This window comes from Xiphophorus hellerii, chromosome 8 (genome assembly GCF_003331165.1).
Source record: "Xiphophorus hellerii strain 12219 chromosome 8, Xiphophorus_hellerii-4.1, whole genome shotgun sequence".
NCBI lineage: Eukaryota > Metazoa > Chordata > Actinopteri > Cyprinodontiformes > Poeciliidae > Xiphophorus > Xiphophorus hellerii.
Genome location: NC_045679.1, coordinates 23,562,464 through 23,582,041, shown reverse-complemented (window position 1 = coordinate 23,582,041; position 19,578 = coordinate 23,562,464). Strand labels below are relative to the sequence as shown.

The 19,578-nt window shown below is 39.8% G+C and overlaps 1 protein-coding gene across 1 annotated transcript in view; it reads right to left on the bottom strand.

Moving 5' to 3' along the window:
• tnfrsfa (tumor necrosis factor receptor superfamily, member a) overlaps positions 1–17,697 on the bottom strand; it is a 48,731-nt gene extending 31,034 nt beyond the window's left edge. Inside the window, exons 1-2 of the mRNA XM_032569715.1 lie at positions 17,415–17,697; positions 2,716–2,875 (exon numbers count right to left, since the gene is read on the bottom strand). Coding sequence (XP_032425606.1) covers positions 2,716–2,875; positions 17,415–17,447 — 193 coding nt within the window. The 5' untranslated portion in view covers positions 17,448–17,697. The remainder of the gene's footprint in view (positions 1–2,715; positions 2,876–17,414) is intronic.
• Positions 17,698–19,578: the final 1,881 nt, after the last annotated feature.

Sequence of the window (19,578 nt, the reverse complement as noted above, 5' to 3'; positions counted from 1 at the left end):
CCACAGAAATAAATCAGCTGTCCTCCAGGATTTAGTTTTTAGCAATCAAATGCATGTAATTGCATAAATTACAGACTGATTGATGAAGGTTGCCATTGGAAGAGCCAGAGGAACAAAAAAACAGACATTAAAAAGGAACTCAATAATAGACAAAAAACATTGGGTTTTTTTCCCCAGAATTGAGAATCGCAAATGAAATAACTCAATAAGCCACCAGTAGAATACAGTAATTGCTTTCTGGCTAAATATATTCCAGGCCCAGGACAAGTTAAATGGTTTATCACATTATGTACGTAATTAATTGAAAAGGTTGGTGCTTTTAATGACTTGGACCTTCAAAACAACTCTGACTTCAAGCCCTGGAGTTTCCATTTATTTTGTAGCTCTACTTGAGCTCAGACGGAGCGACGGGCTTTCTGCTCCTGGCCGTCATGCCTTATTTCCAGACGGAGCGGTGAGGACAACATTTCCAAACTTTTCAGAGTTTGGAGGAGGAGGAATATAACGTAATTTATAGCCTTTAAAGTTCAGAATACAGGAAGCGGACACTAAACTATATTTATTTATAGCATCTGGTTGTAAATGGTCTGAAAAACAAAGGGAGGGGGGATGGGAGGAAACAGTTATCTGAAAAATATGCAAGAATCCCTAAACTTTTGAAACAACGTTTCCTTCTAGTCTGACTGCAGTGGTTCTGGTTCCTGAATATCTGAGGATAGCTGAAAAAGAATAACATCAAGGGGAAAAAATGGACATATTTAATAATTTTGCATTTTTCCTCAGGTGTATATATACGCACAGTACAGACCAAAAGTTTGGACACACCTTTTAATTCAATGAGTTTCCTTTATTTTCATGACTATTGACATTGTAGATTCACACTGAAGGCATCAAAACTATGAATAACTCATGTGGAAATATGCACTAAACAAAAAAAGTGTAAAACAACTGAAAATAGCCCTTATATTCTAGTTTCTTCAAAGTAGCAACCTTTTGCTGTGATTACTGCTTTGCACACACTCTGCATTTTCTTGATGAGCTTCAAGAGGTAGTCACCTGAAATGGTTTTCACTTCATAGGTCAACCTGCCCTGTCAGGTTAATAAGTGGGATTTCTTGCCTTATAAATAGTCATGAAAATAAAGAAAACCCATTGAATTAGAGAGGTGTGTCCAAACTTCTGGTCTGTACTGTATATATATATATATACGTATATATACTGTATATCTTCCCATAAGTATCATAGTTCTGTTTTTCAGTTGTTGTAGCTCTTTATTTGTCATTATTTGATTGTGTTGTATTTAATTTTCTTATTTACTTCTAATTCTTTTTAAGTTTTGTATCATTTTTTTTTTTACTTAATTTTGATGCATCTTATTAGCTTTAGAAGAATATAAAATACATTAATGTTGATTTTCTTAGGCTTATATTTTTAATAATCTTCCCCCATTTGTTTTATTGCTATTGGTGATGTTGAGGGATCTCTTTTTAATCCTAGAGATGCAACAATCAGGATTTTTCTGGCAACACAATTTTCCAGAGTTCTGACTCATTGATTCCAAGTTCAACCAATTTTATGGTTTAGGATTCCACCACAAAAAAGAAAAAAAAACATTGCGTGTCTAAAAATGCAATTATATATATATATACAGTATATATATATACACACACGTATATATCCCTGATTTTATTAGATTTTTTTCCAACTGCAAAAAGGGGCATCAGAATAAATACTGCTGGTTAATCCATTAATAGACAGAAAATGGTGGGAGCTTTTTATATGTGACACTAGTAATAAATAAGAAAAAATGAAAAACAGATTTCAGATATTTGAACAACCAATTCCTTATTAGTCTCAATCCAGTGAAAATGTAACAATTCTCTAGTTGATTAATTAGCAAAACATTGCGTGAAATTGAACAAATATGCTAAATTTAAATTGTTAACAGACCGTTTCCCTACATGTGTGAATGTTAAAATTGGTTCTGAAAGAATAATAAAAAAATAAAATTACTGCCATGCAAGTTGCAAGATAATTTTGCAATACACATTTTGCATTCTGTTTTGGAAAAAAGGACAAAATATTGATGCTAATGTTGACTTCATTAAGTTTGTAAGAAGTCAACAAAATAATGACGCTACTTTTTAAGGAAGCCAGTCAGACCTAGGTAATAAGGTTTATTAAAAGGCTCTTCCTTTTGAGTTTAAAAACGACAAAACAGAAATGATGACCTGCTAATGGAAAATTATGTTAAGAACAGAACAAATTTTGTTTCCTATGCAGGAGCAAAGATGAGTTTAAAATCTTTCCAAAGGTCTGAATGAATTTGTAATTTTAGACTTCTAACACTTTACGGTGTTGCTTGGTAAATTAAGATACAGATTAGATTAGAGAACATCGAGCATTGTTCTTTGTTGTGTTTTTTTAATGGGGCAGTAAGTAGTTCCCTTTTAGAGCAGGGGTCTCAAACTCCAGTCCTGGAGGGCCACAGTCCTGCAACTTTTAGATGTGCCTCTGCTGCACCACACCTGAACAGAATAATTAGGTCATTAGCAAGGCTGGGAGAACTGATCTACACAAGGAGGAGGTCATTAAGTCATTTCATTCCAGTGTTTTGTACCTGTGGCACATCTAAAAACTGTAGGACATGCAGCCCTCGAGGCCTGGAGTTTGAGACCCCTGGTTTAGAGTATTTAGAGTTTTTCTCCTTCTTACCCTCCTTGCAGTTCACGCAGCACAGTCCTTGGTGGGGGTACTGCTCATTCTCCACACATGTCCTGAGTCGTCTCAGAGTGAGGTTTCTGTACTCCTCTCCAGACCACTGAGGGGCCGGGAGTTCTGCCGCGTGGCAAACAATCAGTCCTGCCACGACCACCTGCATTATCAAGGTCAGGGAGACAACAAAGACATTGGGTGGAAGGGGGGAAGAGAGAAGAGAAAGGCATGAGCTTTGATTTACTTTTTTGTGATTCCACACGATGCAGACTCACCCACTTAAACTCATCAGAAGAAGGGGCAGCAAAAGACGAGAGCGTATCTTCATAGGAAACCTTGTGTGAGCAATCTATGACTTAATGCAAACCATCTGATCTGAACATCTGCTGTGGGAAAGCAATTAAGGAAGCCAAGCAGCTGGTCACAACTAGGAGCAACATAATCTCGTGAGCACAGGATGAGGAAACATACACCAACTAAATTACATGCGGCGCAGCATGCGGGCCAAATTTAATTACTCCACCATCTCGAGGTTCAAAAGGACAGAAGCTACTTCTTCTATTGTCGAGAGTTTGATAAGGTACCTTGGCTACCAGCGGCCCGGTGCTCATATCCAACGTGAATCCCAGAGATCCATTCATGTGTTGGATAATAACAGGCCTGTATAGGTGGGGTACAGAGAAGAATATAGCCAAACACTTTAGTGTGCCCCCCAGGCGCTGGTGTTTATTCACACGCTTTTCACCATGTCAACGTGAGAAGGCCCCTTTCACTGGCAAACAACACACTTTAGTGCTCCTACTTCAAATGACCCACATTCTTTAACCTGGGCTCTTTGAATGCCACGACATGTGAAACCACGGCGAAGAGCCTAAAACGTAACAGGACACCTCCCTGGGTAAAAGAGAGTCCTAGATCTAGAGGTTTTGTCTCTCCTGTGCGGTGGCAAGCCCCCCTCCCTTCGTTCAGCCTCTACTAGACCACTAGAGATTAAGAGGAAGAGATAGAAAGAAGGACAGAGAAACTGTAGACAACACGCTGAAGATGGGACGCTCGACAGGGAATAGGTGCCCTAAAAAGAGAGTGTGGGAGAATGAGAGGAATAAAGAGAAAAGGGATGGAGAGAAGACTTATGACGCTGGATTTGACTCTCTGGAGGGCCGCCATGCCTTGTTGTTCAGAAGAACCTTTCCCTTTTTCTCTCTGCCTCTGCCTTTTCCCTTCACGTCAGACTTTCCAAAGACGCTCAGAGGCAGACGACCGGCAGAGCAGTCACAATCACACCATTTAGATCTATCCAAACATTCTGGGGAAGGGGGGTGGAAGGCAGGAGGGAAGGAGAGGAAAAGGGAGGGAGATAAATGAGAGACTGGACTAACAGCTTGCACGACACAGGGTGAGTCTTTGCCTGAATACGCCGTGCGCGTTTGTGCGGCGCATTTGTGTGGCGTGTGCGTGCGACTGGAGGCTTGGATGGGGAAGCTGTGGAGAGGCATGGAATTGAGAAAAGCAGAAAGCCGTGTGAAAAGGAAAGAGTAAAATCAGCGTACAAGCACATGTGCAAGGCAAAGCGGTGGAAAGAAAAAAAAAAGATGTGAAAATAAAGATGACTGGGAAAATGTGAGCTGCACTGAAGGTAATCCCGTTCCATAACACAGATGCAGAACGTGACATTCCACCAAATCCACATGCTTTAAGCCAATCCAGAGGTAAACGCCAGGTGTCCGATTGACGGTACACAGATTCCCTGCTCTCCAAACCAATCTCTAAACTAACAAGACTAAGCTCTATTTGAACACCTAAAGACCATTACATGAACATATAAACCTATCACTGCTACCAGTACTGGTTTATAATACGGCTGATGTAAAAGATGCACACAAAAAATTGGTTGGTGACCAAAACTGAAAGATTTTCAGCTTTCCAGTCATTGTCTACACAAAATCTAAGAGCTAATTTGTCACACCAACTACTTCAGGGATGGACAACTCCAGTCCTCGAGGGCCAGTATCCTGCAGTCTGAGCTGTGTTGAACCAGGGACAAACCTAAAAGTTGCAAGAGAGGACTGGGATTGCCCACCCCTTCTCTACTCTCACGTGTGTTACTGACAAAGTGAATCACAGTTAGTTAGGTTCTGTATCAGAACGGAGTGCAAATTGAAAGTGGAATCTCTATAACTTAAGAGATGTCTACCGATGTCTAAGTTTCACAGAATTGGTTTTTTATCATTTCCAACTTTTGCTTGAAGATTGAGAACATGCTTAAGTTGAATATGTTGGCAGTTCTTTGAGGTAAATGTTCATATTTTCAAGGGAATGCCTATGGAGAAAGCTGTTTTAGTAACGATAGCTTTGCTAACACTGCAGAGAAATCAGAGCCAAATAAATTTGGTAATGCTGGGTCAAAGCTTTACCAAAAACATGAAGTCTGCCGCAAATTTCTGACTGGTGGATAGCTAGGCCATGCTGCTGCACACACACAAATGTTGGTGCAATTCAATATGCTATGGTAAAGCATATTCAGTGGAACATTTCCACTTACCAATCAGATTAGGTAGGCTACCTTCACCAGTCAGCGTACTGCCTCTGCTGACTGGTGGGGCAAGCGGGGTTAAACCCAATGGCAAAAATGTGTCATACTAGTGCGACATCAAATGTTATAGTCGATGGACTGTGTTGTGACACCAGTACCTCTACTTTGACTGTACTGTACCATTGCTCTAGGGACCTACATCCAAAAGGGGCGTAGGAACGTTGCTGTACGAGTTGGTTGTATGGGTCGCCCTTTCACTGGAAACAGACAAAATAGTGATACAAACTTAACCGACCCGTGCCATACCGCTTAGTGGAACCAAAGCAGCTGGCTTCCCAGCAAGGGTGCTACCCCGATGATGGTGGGAGAGGGATGGAGAAGATCTTACCCACACCAGGTTTACACTGCATGTAAAGAAGGTCTCAAGCTGCATTCCTCGAGGGAACACTTTTAGATGTGTTCGTTGTCAATTGCACTTGAATTGAACTGTGAAACTGCCTTACTAGCATGCAGTCAAGTTCTGCTAATAAGCTAATATTAGAGCCATGTGTGCAGAAGCAGAGAGACTTCTAAAAGTTGCAGGACTCCAGTCCTTGAGGAATGCAGTTTGGCTATCACTGGTTGATGCTAATGTTTACCACCAACCTACAGGAATAAGTTACAGTCGTAGTTTTTTAAAGATTTATAGAGCATGTATTATGTTTATGAAGCTGCAAAAACCATTTTTAATGTTATTTGGGCCTCAAGTCAATCTTAGAAAAGCAAATCCTCAGTTTTCTCAAAATACAATTAATATATTGTGTTTATTTTTTCTGGGTCCAAGATCGTGTATCTTAGATTTATAGAAAGAGGAGCTTGCCCAGGGTGATGAATGAATGAACCGCCACAGTCTGCTACCGTTTGTTGTGTTCCAGTAATCATTTGTCCTTTTAAGGGAAGGTGGAATGCTTGGTTGGACAAATCCAAGTCATGTGTGACTTCATATGTGCATGCACTATGTATGTTTTTCAGTTTCACAACACTGTATGCTTTCCATTTGATTGTCGTGTAAAATCTTGTCTCTTCCATCTTATTTTTGTGGTTGGCTAAATTTTATTCAACGTGGCATGCTTTTTATATATTTATTTTCTTTTTGCATTCATTCTGTGTTCTCTTGGTATTATGTTTGGAAATGTTGTCCTTGTTAATGTGCTGTAGAAAGGGCCAGGACCTTGGGGAAACATTTTCTGTTTTTATTTTCTTATTGTGATCCGCGATATGATGCTGGATCCCCCCCCTTCCCTCGTTTTATTGTCATTGGCACTACAAAACTATGTTAATGCAACTTATCTACAATCTGATTAATTAGTCGGTTAACAGTTCAAACTCTAAGGAGGAAAACGGATTAGAAAAAGTAAAAATGGATTCCTTTCATGGGATAGCCAAGTTGCACAAAAACTTCTCAATGTGCCAGTGAAACAAACAAACAAACAAATAAATTCTCTTTCTAAGCTGAAGAGAATCCGAGTCATTTCTGAAACCAAGTGCTTTTCAATCTAGCTGCTAAATACTACTGAAGTACATCAAAAGCACAAGAGCACTGCGCTGTGTACATAAACACTACGGCCATCCAGAATGTGGTTTACTCTTACATCCTTCACCAAGAGAGGAGGAAGACCAGAGTGACCGTAACCTCAGTGTGGAAAGCCCTTCAAACCCACAATCCCTGGAAGGACTCCAGCATTGACTGCAGAGGCTCAGTCCACTTCACAGCCTCCTCTATCCTCTGTACAATGACTGAGCTCGGCTGCAGATTATGTCTTACAACAGTGTCCAATTGTCATTGTCCAACTCAGTGATAAGTTTGTACAGTGCTTTTGTGGCTGTGAGTTAAACTAATAAAAGTTATAATAAAATAATGAGGGACTTTCTGTGCGTCCGACAACAGTAGCGCTCCTCCGCTTCCTCTAAACACCCTGGGTTCTTCCAAATTGCCTTGGAACAATCCCAACATATGCCATGCACACTGAGGACGCATTTGTGCCTAAATGACAGGACATCCTTTCAGATGACCCAGGTTATCAATGGGCCATTTACAGGCCTGTGACAACTTAGCAATCCCTGAGGGAATAACGTCGGGGCGGAAAGGAAAGGAAAGGAAAATGCAGAGAAATGACAAAGTGGATACATAGAGGAAACTAAGCTGCATTATTCATTTCAAATCAGACGGATGAGTTCAGTCCAAACCAACAACTAAGCAATGACACGCTGCACCTCATTATATTCCGATGTCCGGAGGGGGGACCTGACTCTCCACATCATGCTGCTCCAATTAGCAAATCATTTTCTGTTATCAATGAAGGCACCAAAGCAACAGTTGTGTAACTTTACATCCATAAACTCACACTTTTCCAAGACTTTGATTACCTTTCTCATCTTACTTGCAAAGTAAGAGAAAGGACAACCACCCCCCCCCCCCCCAAATAAAATCAGTTAGTCCAATCAAAGTTTGGGGAGCAACCTCAACAGTGCAATGATTTGCCAATTAAACACCAGTGAAAGCAGTTTATCAGATTATAGATCATCAGCCTCCGCAGGCTCCGAGAAAACAACTGAATGAGCCAATTCTCAGCTATGCATGCCTCCTATATTTCCATGGTGCTTTGGGGAAAACAGCTTTTTTACCCTGAAGATGTTTAAACACTCCAGCACATGACGGGGTTGAGGAAGGAGCACGAAGCTTCACCGCAGAATGAATGTTGTAAAAAAAAAGAATAAAAAAAAAAAGAGTGCATAAGTCAATGAAAAATGAAAGGTTTATTCCAGTTCAAATGTCAGATGTGCACGCCTCCCCCCAGTGACCTTAGCAGAACTCAATATTTTATCACAGCGGCCTCCAACAACCACAAGGAAAGAGAGAGCGAATTACAGCTGCCGCATCGCCGAGCCTGACTCACCGTCAGGTACAAACCAAATCCACAACAATAAAAAGAAGTTAGTAAACAGTGTCACGTGTTGGTTTTAACACAATTTCTATTAGGCCTTTTCCTTAGACCTCATATTAGTTCTGAAAGTGTGACACAAATCAAAATCAGTTTCAGGATAAATCAGTACAGTTTTTACTCTTGGTTTCAGGCCGGCGGTGGTTCCATTACTAAAAGGCGTATCGAGATAACCTCATTTTTGTGTTTTCACAATTACTGTAACTGCTTCCCGGTTCACAGGCTGTGTTTTTACAAAGGTTCTGCAGAAAATAGTGGTTTCCAATTATTGTGCAATTTAATTGTAATTGAATTGTTTGAGAATTGTACGTACTTGTGACAAAGAAGACATTTACATACCCTAAAAACCAAAAGCATTGGTCGAATTGTTATTTCTCTTTTTTTTCCCACAGTTCCACAAGAGCAGAACAAAAAATAATCAATATTTTTCTTAAACATGCTTTAACGCAGTTAATTGTTTCTCATTTAGCACTACAATTGAACTGCCTTATGTACCTAGTCTCCAGAAGTTACCCAATCAATAATCAACATTTTTTTTTGTAGTTTTCAAGTTAGATTTTCTGTTTTTGTGGCTGTGATCATAATTACAAGCATTATTGTAAATTCTATTGCCAAAAAAGGCCACTTTTATTGTTATCACAATAAGTAACCAACTTTTTTTTTTTTTCTCATCACAAAAAGTCAGGGACAGCTAATCAGAGCATTCATATATTAAACCTAGCAAAAATGATACCAATTTTTGGTCTTCATTTTTGAGCAACTAAATTCAACACAACATAAATTTAATTTCATATAGTTGTGACTTTTCTGGTCAACTCTGCTCTTTTGATGAGTTAAGAAATTCTCAGTATGATTTAATTTCCTTGTGACAAAAAAGTTAATCACCAAAGAAGAACATGGGCCAAGAGTTTGAAGTATTCATCTTGACTTATTCAAGGCTGTTGTACTGTTCAGCATCACATAAACTTATCATAATTATTTTGCTCTTGCATGTTCATCAGGTGGTTCTTTGTCATAAAGGAACATGTGGAAATCAACACAGCATTCTTCACAAAGGGTATTATTGTTCTTAAGTTGGAACACAAAACTCATCGGGGTTCCTGCAAATTCTAACCATCAAGGTTCTATGCTTTTCCTAAATCTCAGTTCTTTGTACTTGTACGCATCTTTTAATATAATAACATAAGCTCACAGTGAATTTGCCACAAGTGTTTCTACAGTTTTCGGGCGTTGCATCTGACCCTGTGAAAACAAAGGACAGCAAGGAAGGAAGGAAGGATGGTGGGCAGATGGATGTATGGCTAGCTACTTAGCTGGTTGGTTGATAAATGAACAAAAATTTCAGGCAATATGATGAGCAAAATATGCAAATCAGGAGAAAAAAAATCTAGAAATGTAGTATCTTTCCAGACTAATCCAAACTTGGAAGAACAAAAAAAAATCAAACAGATTCCAGACTGGATAGGAATTTTCTGTAATTAGGGTTTTGCTTACAACAGTGTTGAACAGCTCCTGCTGACACTGTTTAATATTGCACAGTTCAAATCCCTCAAGGCTAACCCTGACAGGACAGTGAACGCTCCCCCGACTTTACAGATAAATCCCGTCTCTCTCTGGAGACGGGAGGAGGTGACCGTGCACGGCTTTCCTTCAGTGATAAATGACGCTGACATTTTGTGTGAGATGACAAAGACAAGTACAACCCGGCTGCTGTCAAGAGAGCTAACTCTGACTCTTGATTCATCAGGGAATACATCTAAAGTTCAGCCAAGCTGGGGTGCATTCATCTTTATAAAGCTGAATGATGGAGAACAAGGGGAACGACTCCCATGTCAAGTTTTCAGCAGTGGAGAAAACAAGACAGCGCTAACAGTTAGAAAACCGCACAGACGCACACGCTGGGCCGCGCGCACGTGCATCAACGCGCATGGTTGTAGCGTATGAGTAGGAGCGTGTGAAATGCGGCGGCCCCCTCCTCTCAGGGAGAACAGGAAGCTCGAGACAATACAGAGGCTTCATGCAGGGTTCAGCTCCAAACTGTTCCCTCAGAGCGGGCCCAGCACCCGATCAGACCAGCAGCATATCCGCCAGGCTGGATATTTTTAACTCGGGGAAGCTGCAGCCCCGCTCCATGACTAAAATTCTTCAGTTTCCTCTGGAGGTATGCCCCTCTGATTAGACGAGCGTGACGGTGCGCCACACATGCAGACCGGGGCGGCAGTCACCGCCGCAGGAGAGTAAAAAAGAAGCAAACACACAAACAAACCGATGACGGCTATGGTAATGAATTTCCTCAGTTACCTTGTTGACCACAACATTGGTGAAATGACTGGTGTGAAAGTAGTTGACAGCAGAAGGTGAATGCTGGAAGTATGAAAAGTTCAAGAATTGTCAACAGGTGTTGCGTGACACATTTCCAGACTGTTTAGAGATGTGAAGGTGGTCTCTGTGGTTTCAAAAAGCAAACTGCTTGTACATGTAAACACCGTCACCGTGAGTCATGCAGAGTGTGATTTAAGACTAAGCCAGGACTCCGAATTTGAACATTAAATTGAATTTGTGAGCAATGGGGCTATTGAGTTAGCCCCTTTTCAAATTCCTATTAGGCCGACTCCGACTTCAGCTCCAACTCACGAGATTAATCCAGGAGAGAGCGAGGGACGAAGAGGAGCGGAAGAGATGACTAACACGGGAAAGAATGAGCAAAGATCCAACGACTGCACTCCAGAGACAATCGAATTTGTTCCATTAAAGCTCACCTTTGTGTGTGGCGCAAGGAGGGGAGAGGAAAGTGCAGGCAGTTTGTAAAAGTCTCTATAAACACATCACAGCAAAAATGCAGAGTATGTGTCTGGTAGAGGTCTTCAGAGGCCATCAATAACAGGAATCCCTGCCAGATTTACATCTCTGTAAACAGACGTCCATTCTGTGGACAAAGATTGAGCCTGTTCTGGGACTGGAGACTTTTATGAGAGCAAGTCTGTTCATCCAGGAGAGCAGGAAGAGAAAGAATTTGGCACTGATGCAAACCTTTCACCACCGTGGCTTAATGTTAAGTCATATTTCCTAGTGCCTGTACGTCAGTGCATTGCAGAGCTGGTACTATGTGTAGTAAGTCACTGACAAGGCAGTTCATCCCTGAGTCTGATGAAAATAGATTCCTCTATATTATGCATCACTTTATAACCATCTTTATGTTTTGTCCAGAGAACGTTTTTGGAAAGTTTGATCAGATTCTCAGCTTCCTGTTTTCTCAAAATGAAAATTCTTTTGAATTTCATTTCAAAAGAACATGAAATTCAGAAAAACAAGGCGTTAGATGACCTGTGAAAGATGGCTGATAGCGCTCAGTGCAACCGCAAGAGAGTGCAACATAGACAAATGTTTATCAATTCATATAATCTCCCTACACTGAAATGGTTTGGACCAGTCAGGTACCATGCTACTCTTACACTAGAGGAACTGATAAGAAACCAACAACCTGTGTCTAAAAAAAAAAAAAAAAGTTCTCTGAATCGGTACCAGTATCAACGTTGTATTAAGTTCCTGAAATTACGTCTTTTTATTTATTTTTTTCAAAATCCACTTTTCCCCCTCCTGAATTCCATTTTAACCACATTTATTAACCCAAAAAGTATGTAATTATGGGGTAAGTGAAAAAAAAAGAACATGCCAATAGCTAGAGGTCAACGTTTCCTGTTATTCTGTATCACAAATGAAACCGACTGCTGTGGTTGAACAGAACATTGGTTTTTACAAGGTGTTAAAAGGGTAAAACACTGCAGTTTCATAAACTCCGCAATCTGTGTTTTCCGCAACGTGTAAATCATGTGGCCCTATAGCATCAGAACCATTAAAATTTTCTGCCATATATCTAAAAGCACCTCCATTGATGTTAAGGCGTTTTCATTAGCTGTATGGAGAACTGCAAACATTTATTGCTGCACAATGCTATTCAGCTGAAAGAAAAGCAGGCAACTGCTGTTTCCTCAAAACACCAATATTGCTCTTCGGAGATATTTCCAGTGAAAAAAAAACAAACACTGACATTTATTGTGTAAAATTGAAGGACTGGTACATATTATTCTCATCAAGGCGCTCCATTAGAACCACAGTTTTTAAGTCACACAATATCATAGCAGGAGAATCTCACAGCAGCTGATGCCTAGAACCCACTGGGAGTATCCAGTCAGCGAATATGGAGTCTTACCAAATACCAAAGGTTTCATATCCTGAAAATGCTTTATCAATGTCTGATCACAAAAATGTGACCTAATATAATTCCTTGTAGTTTCACTAAAAACAATTATCTGCACTGATAATCTATTTTTTTAAAAAGTAGATGCTTTTAAGTCATTGAATAACCTTTTTTGTTGCCTTCTATGTAAACTCTTAGGACAAATATAATCTAACAGACTGAGGAATTATGCATATAATCAATATTCATATATAATCCATATTTGTTTGGCATATGGAGCGCAGACACCAAAGATCAATATCACATTATAACCATAATCTTTGATTTACTTAAATGTGGTAGATCCATGCAGATTAGTGTGTAACTGTGAAGTGCATGGAAAACAATATTCTAATATACAAATATTTTACAAACAAAGATAAAAAAAAAAAAAAAAAGTAGCACTGATTTGTATTCAAATCGAATGACTTGTACCATGGCCTGACATGAGTCAAAAGGTTAGGCAACCATAATTTTCTGCAAAACAACTAGTTGCACTGGATTTGTCCAGTTTATTTAGGCAAATTAGCATGGGAGGGTGACACAAGAATGTGAATATCATATTATTATTTTGAAAACCATTGTCCATCCATTTTCGAATTATGCATTTACTCTGTGTCAGTTACAGAAACTTACTGACCCCAGAGATTCTCCCAAACAACTGAGTGCTATGACTAATTTACACCTTCAGTGTCACTAACATTTGTTTTGGTGACATTTAAAAAGGAAGTCCAGTGACGCATTTTCCCTTTCCACATGTAAATAATGTCAAGAAAATAAAGCTAATGGATGTATAATCATATACCACACCTACATTCTCATGTACAGAACCCCCCAATGCCCCCTCCTCCCTAAAAACACACACACAAAATTACCTCCCTCAGAAGTCATTGTTATCTCTACAACAGAGCTTCAAAGAACGTGCCGACCGGGAGAATCTAAAGTTTGCACCAAGGACCCCAGTAACCCCATGACACCCGGTGTCCCCGAAGAGGACAGGGAAAGCTCAAAGTCCAAACACTTAACAACAAAGCCGGTTGTTGCATGTAAGAGCAGACTGCGTCTAATCCAGAATGGGTTACTTATTGGTACGTCGACGTATCAGGACGAAGCCTGATGAGGTCAGACTGTTTGGCAGTAAACTATTCCCACTTATCTCCAGAACTCAGGTGGGTTTAGAGTATGACTTGCCTCCGTCGGTATGTGTTATGTCGTTCATCCTCTGAACAGGTGGCACTCCCTTACTGAGTCAGCACACCTTTGATATCACCAGGAGTGATTCACCTCAACAACAGCAACAGGTTTCTTCAGAATCACCAACACCTCTAACACGGCTGCTACAACACAAAGGGCGCTGGAGCACCTGGCAGTCTGGGAGTGGGCGGGTTGCCCCTGCATTGCATCACCCGGTTCCCGAGTAACTCCTCTTAGCCGCGAGCGTGATTCCAGCTATTCTCATGGACACATGCTGCTGTGGAGCTGCATTGTGAGCAGTAGAGCGGCCTGTTTTCTTTTTTTTTTTTTTTTTGGCCTGCGGCTCTACAGCTTGGCCTCTGTGTGTCCCAGATGTCTGTCTGCGTCGTCCCCAGTGACTGAGGGGACCATTTCCTGTGTGAACCAACACCCAAACGCAGAAAGCAATCGCAGATAACAATCTCGTATACATTTGCATGGGCATGACAATTCTAAGAAGTAAATTGATGCCACTAATATCAGCCTATCTGTGTACTCAGGACGGGAAGTTTACTGGACGGCCAAGCACGTACACTGGTAATTTGGAATGGGGGTGGGACTGCTGGGGAGGTGGGCAGTGGGGGGATAAGAGAGTGGTGGAGGAGGCGGGTGGGGTTGGGTGGAAGTTTCCTCACAGTCCCTTAGCAACAAGGTCTGTTGCTGGCAAGGCCTCCAGAATGTGCTGTGGTTTACAGCAAAGATAAACATTGACTTTGCCACCCTGAGAAGTAAATCTGATTTCAGTAATGGAACACTGCATGACTTTAAACACGAATCGGACAACAGAGGAAGCGAATAACAGAGTTACAGTCTCATCGGCGGATGGGATATCTTTAAAGCGCATTTAAATGGAAGGACTCTGCGATTAAAAAGCGGTTTTAATGAAAACGATTGTTGCCCTTATCAAGCACGCCGCAAGGTCGGCCAAGGCGCAGCTGCCCCATCTGTCTTTGAGACTCCAATCTTTCTTTCATAAGAGACAAACATTTGTTTCTTAAGCAGAGGTGTCTTTTTTGCACCGAATTAACATCAAATTCACATTATGCCCATTAAGACCTCACGGTGAACTTGCAGAGCCTTACAAAAAAAAAAAAAAAAAAAGTCAGGCTTTGGTGGAAAAACCAACAGCGTAGAAATGAAAGGCTGGCTCTGTGTAAGGTCTGAAAGGGATAAACTTTCCTGGAAAAACTGCTGAGAGGCTTTCTGTCTTTTAATTGACAAACTGGCAGGGTTAATTTTGGGCTTTTTGTGTGATGGTGAGTTGAGACAGGGGGAGAGACTAACTGATCACAACCCCAGTCATACTCATAAAAAAACATGCTTCTCGCCCTCTGCACACAACCCGAGTTAAAGCTTGAATGAGTCCAGCCACAGTCAGCCATTTATTAAGAGAAGTTATTAGTGGACCCTTAGGTCAGAGCATTTAGGGGACCCAGGTCAGCGGGGGACCTCACAATACAGACCTCTAAATATCAAGCCGGGTTTATTTTTAGCATGCCTCAACAGCGAGGCAGTTCAAAGTGCTTTACACCATAAAAACAATGAAGTCACCTATTATAAAACAAGGAATACGCATTACATCTTGCGAAATGCCATCTTCAAAATCATCAAGCAAATACACATTCCAGTTATTATGACTCAAAGGCAACTCTGAACAGGTTGATTTAAAGGAAGTCAGTCTTTCAGCAGTTTTGCAGGTTTCTGGAAGTTTGTTCCAGATCTGTGGTGCATAGAAGCTGAGTGCTGCTTCTCCATGTTTGGTTCTGGTTCTGGAGATGCAGAGCAGACCAGAATCAGAAGACCTGAGAGGTCTGGATGGTCGATACAACAACAGCACATCCTTAATATATTGTGGTGCTAAGTCGTTCAGTGATTTACAAACTAGCAACAGTATTTTAAAGTCTGTTTTATGAGCTACAGGGAGGAAGGACTTTAAAACTGGGGTGATGTGCTCTATCTTCCTGGTTTTAGTGAGAAGGTGATGATTTAGTTCTCACTAAAACAAAATATAATTAAGAGTAAGGCTAACTTAATTCAGCTTTAAAAATAGACTTAAAACTGTCTTAAATTCAAAACCTGAACTAGAACTGACAAATATATTGGTTGCCATAATACAAAAGGAAAGCATCGCATTTTCAGAGTTAGAGCATTGGATACATTCACATAAAGTCAGGTTTCATGTCCAATGCAAATGCAAATAAATCTCAGGAATTAAAAGCCACTTTTTGATGATCCTTATTAATTGATTATTCTTAACCCATCCTGCCACACTCTACTGAGTCTGCATTGTACACTGCAGCTTTTTATTTAACAAATATATTTAATTGCTGAATAATCAATAATTTATTAAACTAAGTGCCTGCAAGTTCAAACTTTTTAAAAACAGAAGCGCTTGCTGGTGGCTTAAAGGGATGGTTACACATTCTCAAAGTTTGGTTAAAAGTAGCTTATACCTTCATTTGTAGTAGGTAATATTTTGCATTATTATTTAGTATAAATTCAGATTAGGTTGTCGTTGGAGTAATATATAATAATTACTTTTATATTGGACACTTATTTACAGAAAGTTACATGATTAATTTTTGGGAAATGGGTGTAGAAAGTGAGGTTGCAACCAACGATCTTACACTATGTTACACATACTTAGTGTAAAGTATTTTGACTTAAAATAACTGCTTGATATAATGTAAAACAGTGTAAAAACTTTATAAAGCTTATATTTATGTAAAGCTGTATATATATATATTTTTTTTTTATTTATTTTATGTCTGAAATTTTATATCGGACATTTAGTCTGTCTGGATTTTGTTTTTTATGTTCCAATCTCAGCATGTGTTTACACAGGAAGATCATTGGTGGCGCACCGCCTCCACTCCTTGGGAAAAATAATCATTAGCTTCTTTACAAATAATGGCCCAGTGCAAACAACTCAACGGTAAATGTTTATAAAAGAGCATTCACATAAATCGCTATGGAATCTTTTAAAAAGACTAGTTTTTTTTAAGACAAGACAGTTTTGCTGTCACAACACACTAATTATCGACTTAGAGAATTATCAACAGGTAGGATGTTTAATTTAAAAAAAAAAAAAAAAAAGTATTCTAAACTTAACATTTACACTCAAGTCAAATAGAGCTTTTTGGACCCCATACAGTGTAGGACCGGCTCTGCTCAGGGCCATCATATGGGGCATGTCTGCACAATCTGACCACATGATCTCCAACACAGATGGTAGGTTGCAATGTTGGACTGAGGGAGGGTGAATGATGCAGCACATGTACTGACCAGAGGAATGGAGCCAGAAGCAAGAGGAAAATTATTAAATATCTACAGAAATAAACACGTTAATCCACAGCAAAAACAAACACAGTGTTGCTTCCTGTGTACGAGCTCTTGTGGGACAATGAAGGGGCTTGTTTTATCTCCTCACAAGTTCACAGGCCTGGATGTGATTTCAGCTTCCGAAAGAGTTTTTTTTTTTTTTAACACCACTGTGATTTTTTTATTTTTATTTTTTATACCTTAGCTAGATTTGGTACAACTCACTTTTCAGAGACTTTTGTTACTAAAACATTATACGGACTCTAGGTTTTAAAACAAATGTTAAATTTGCGTCAGTGTGGTAAAAGGGGGGGAGGAAACACCCATGGAGACACGTGAAAGTTTTAAATTCAGCTAAAACACATCACAGAAGGTTACGGTCGAGTCTACTTACAAAAAGTTTTCCGACCACCGGACCGAAGTTCATCTTGGGAACTTCGAGATGAGCGTCAATCCCAAAGCAGTTCGCGTTCCGGAGCACCAGTCTGAAAACGTCTAAAAAAAAACAACCCCACACTCACTTAAAGTGAAAAAACAAACACGGACACGCGAGTCCAACTTAAAACCTATCCGTCATCCGGTTTCTTTCATAGGTTCACTGAGTTAGAGACTGAACTTTCCAGCGTTTTTTTTTTTTTCCTGAGCAGGCAGACACACGGTCTGAGAGCGAATGTGATTTTTTTTTTCTTCTGTGCCTAGAGAACAGCTGTTGACGTCACTCGCCAAACAGCCAATCAGAATGCCGCCTCCTCCCTGGGATAATAATTAAGCAGGTAATTGTTCAGGTTCTTAATGCTAAACACGCTCCACTGGTAGGTAAGCCCTTTGCTGTCTCAAATATGCAAATTGGACTTATTTAACGACTTCTAAATCTTCACCAGCAACCTTGAAGAACAGTTTTTGTTTTGTTTTGTTTTGTTTTGCTTTTTTAACCTTCAAACCCCAGACCAAACAATGGGGTTATGCAAGTCCATTGACGCTCCTTGACACTCTCCTCTGCAAACAACAGGAGTAAAAGCAAACGTTCCGGTTTTTTTTATAAAAGGCAGCTATAACATAACAGTGCCTTGCAAAAGTATTTGTATCCTTGGTACGTCTTTACATTGGTTCATGTTACTACTACAAACTAACCACGTTATATTTAACTGAGATTGTGTGTGGTTGGCCAACAAATGCTTTCATATAGCTGTAAAGTAAGTAAAATGATGTGTTCTTTATAATTATCTAAAGAGTGTGCTTAATATGTCATAATGTATTGACTAATAGCTGCTGCATTAGCAACTTTATCTTCATGTACTTTAGTACTTTGATGACATGTTAGTCCTGGAGAGGACACAATAAACACTGAGAAGGAGGTGTTCTGCTCATGTTCCATGTTTGCTGGATAACTAACAATGCAAAACACTCTTAAGGACACTATGGTGAAAAGTGGTGGCAGCATCATGCTGTGGGAATGACAGGGTCAGGGACGCCGGTCAGAGTTTCAACTATTTAGAAAAGAATCTGTCTCAAAAAGCAGACAGAGACATACCTCAAAAAGACATGCTACAAAAATCTATTACAAAGTAACACATGCAAATTCTTGGCACACTTTTCAGATTTTGAAGCGCAACAAAAGGAAAATGTTGTATAATTTTTCTATCCACTCCAGACTTCCACGCCACTTTTTATCCCATAAAGAAACTATTTCTGTCTTATGTCCCTAAATGAAAACTTCCCAAGAGATTTGTTCTTTCAAATATCCCCTCTTGGGACGTAGAAAGTATCTGTGGTTACATATGTTTTAGATCAGAAATGTCCAAACCTTTCAAAAATGTCAAGTTGAAAGTACTCTGGGGGCCACAGAACTTTTTGTGTTTTTCTTTTTTAACAATAGTAGCAACAACTGTTTTATTTATGTAGTTTTTACCTGTCAAATAAACAACAAACACAATATTTTCACGCTATAAGCAAAACAGTCAGATTTCTGAAGACAAGCGACACGTAAACTATAGATTTAACAGAAAAAGAAACAGAACAATAGACGCTAAAATTTTCAAGTTGATCATTTTTTTCTAGATTGTTTCGTGTCTTTTCATCAACAAGAATAGAATTTCACTCACTCTTGCTTTATTCTGTCAAGTTTATGAAATGGCCAAGTCTGCATTTTAGCTAAAGCGATTGGATGTTTTTAGTCCATATTGCTAACAAATCGAATTAAATTAAATTTCACCCTGGCACTGTTTCTAAATGTGCCACACATTAACCGCCTGAACCAGCGAGCAAAATTTTGGCTATTCTTGAGCTGCGATCCTGGGTCATCCCAAATCGTTCCAAGGGCATCAGATGGCCCCCTGACCGCACTTTGGACACCCCTGTCTCATATTATAAGAGCATTTGATTATTTTGGATTTCCACAATCAACTCACTGAACAACGTGGCAGGAGAACTAGATTGCACACAGGTGGACTAATAATTATGTGACTCAATCGCACTCAATTTTATTTAGCAAAAGATAGCTTAGAAAAAGCACGCCACACTTTTCAGACTTTTGTTTGAAAAGGAAAAAAAACCCTCTT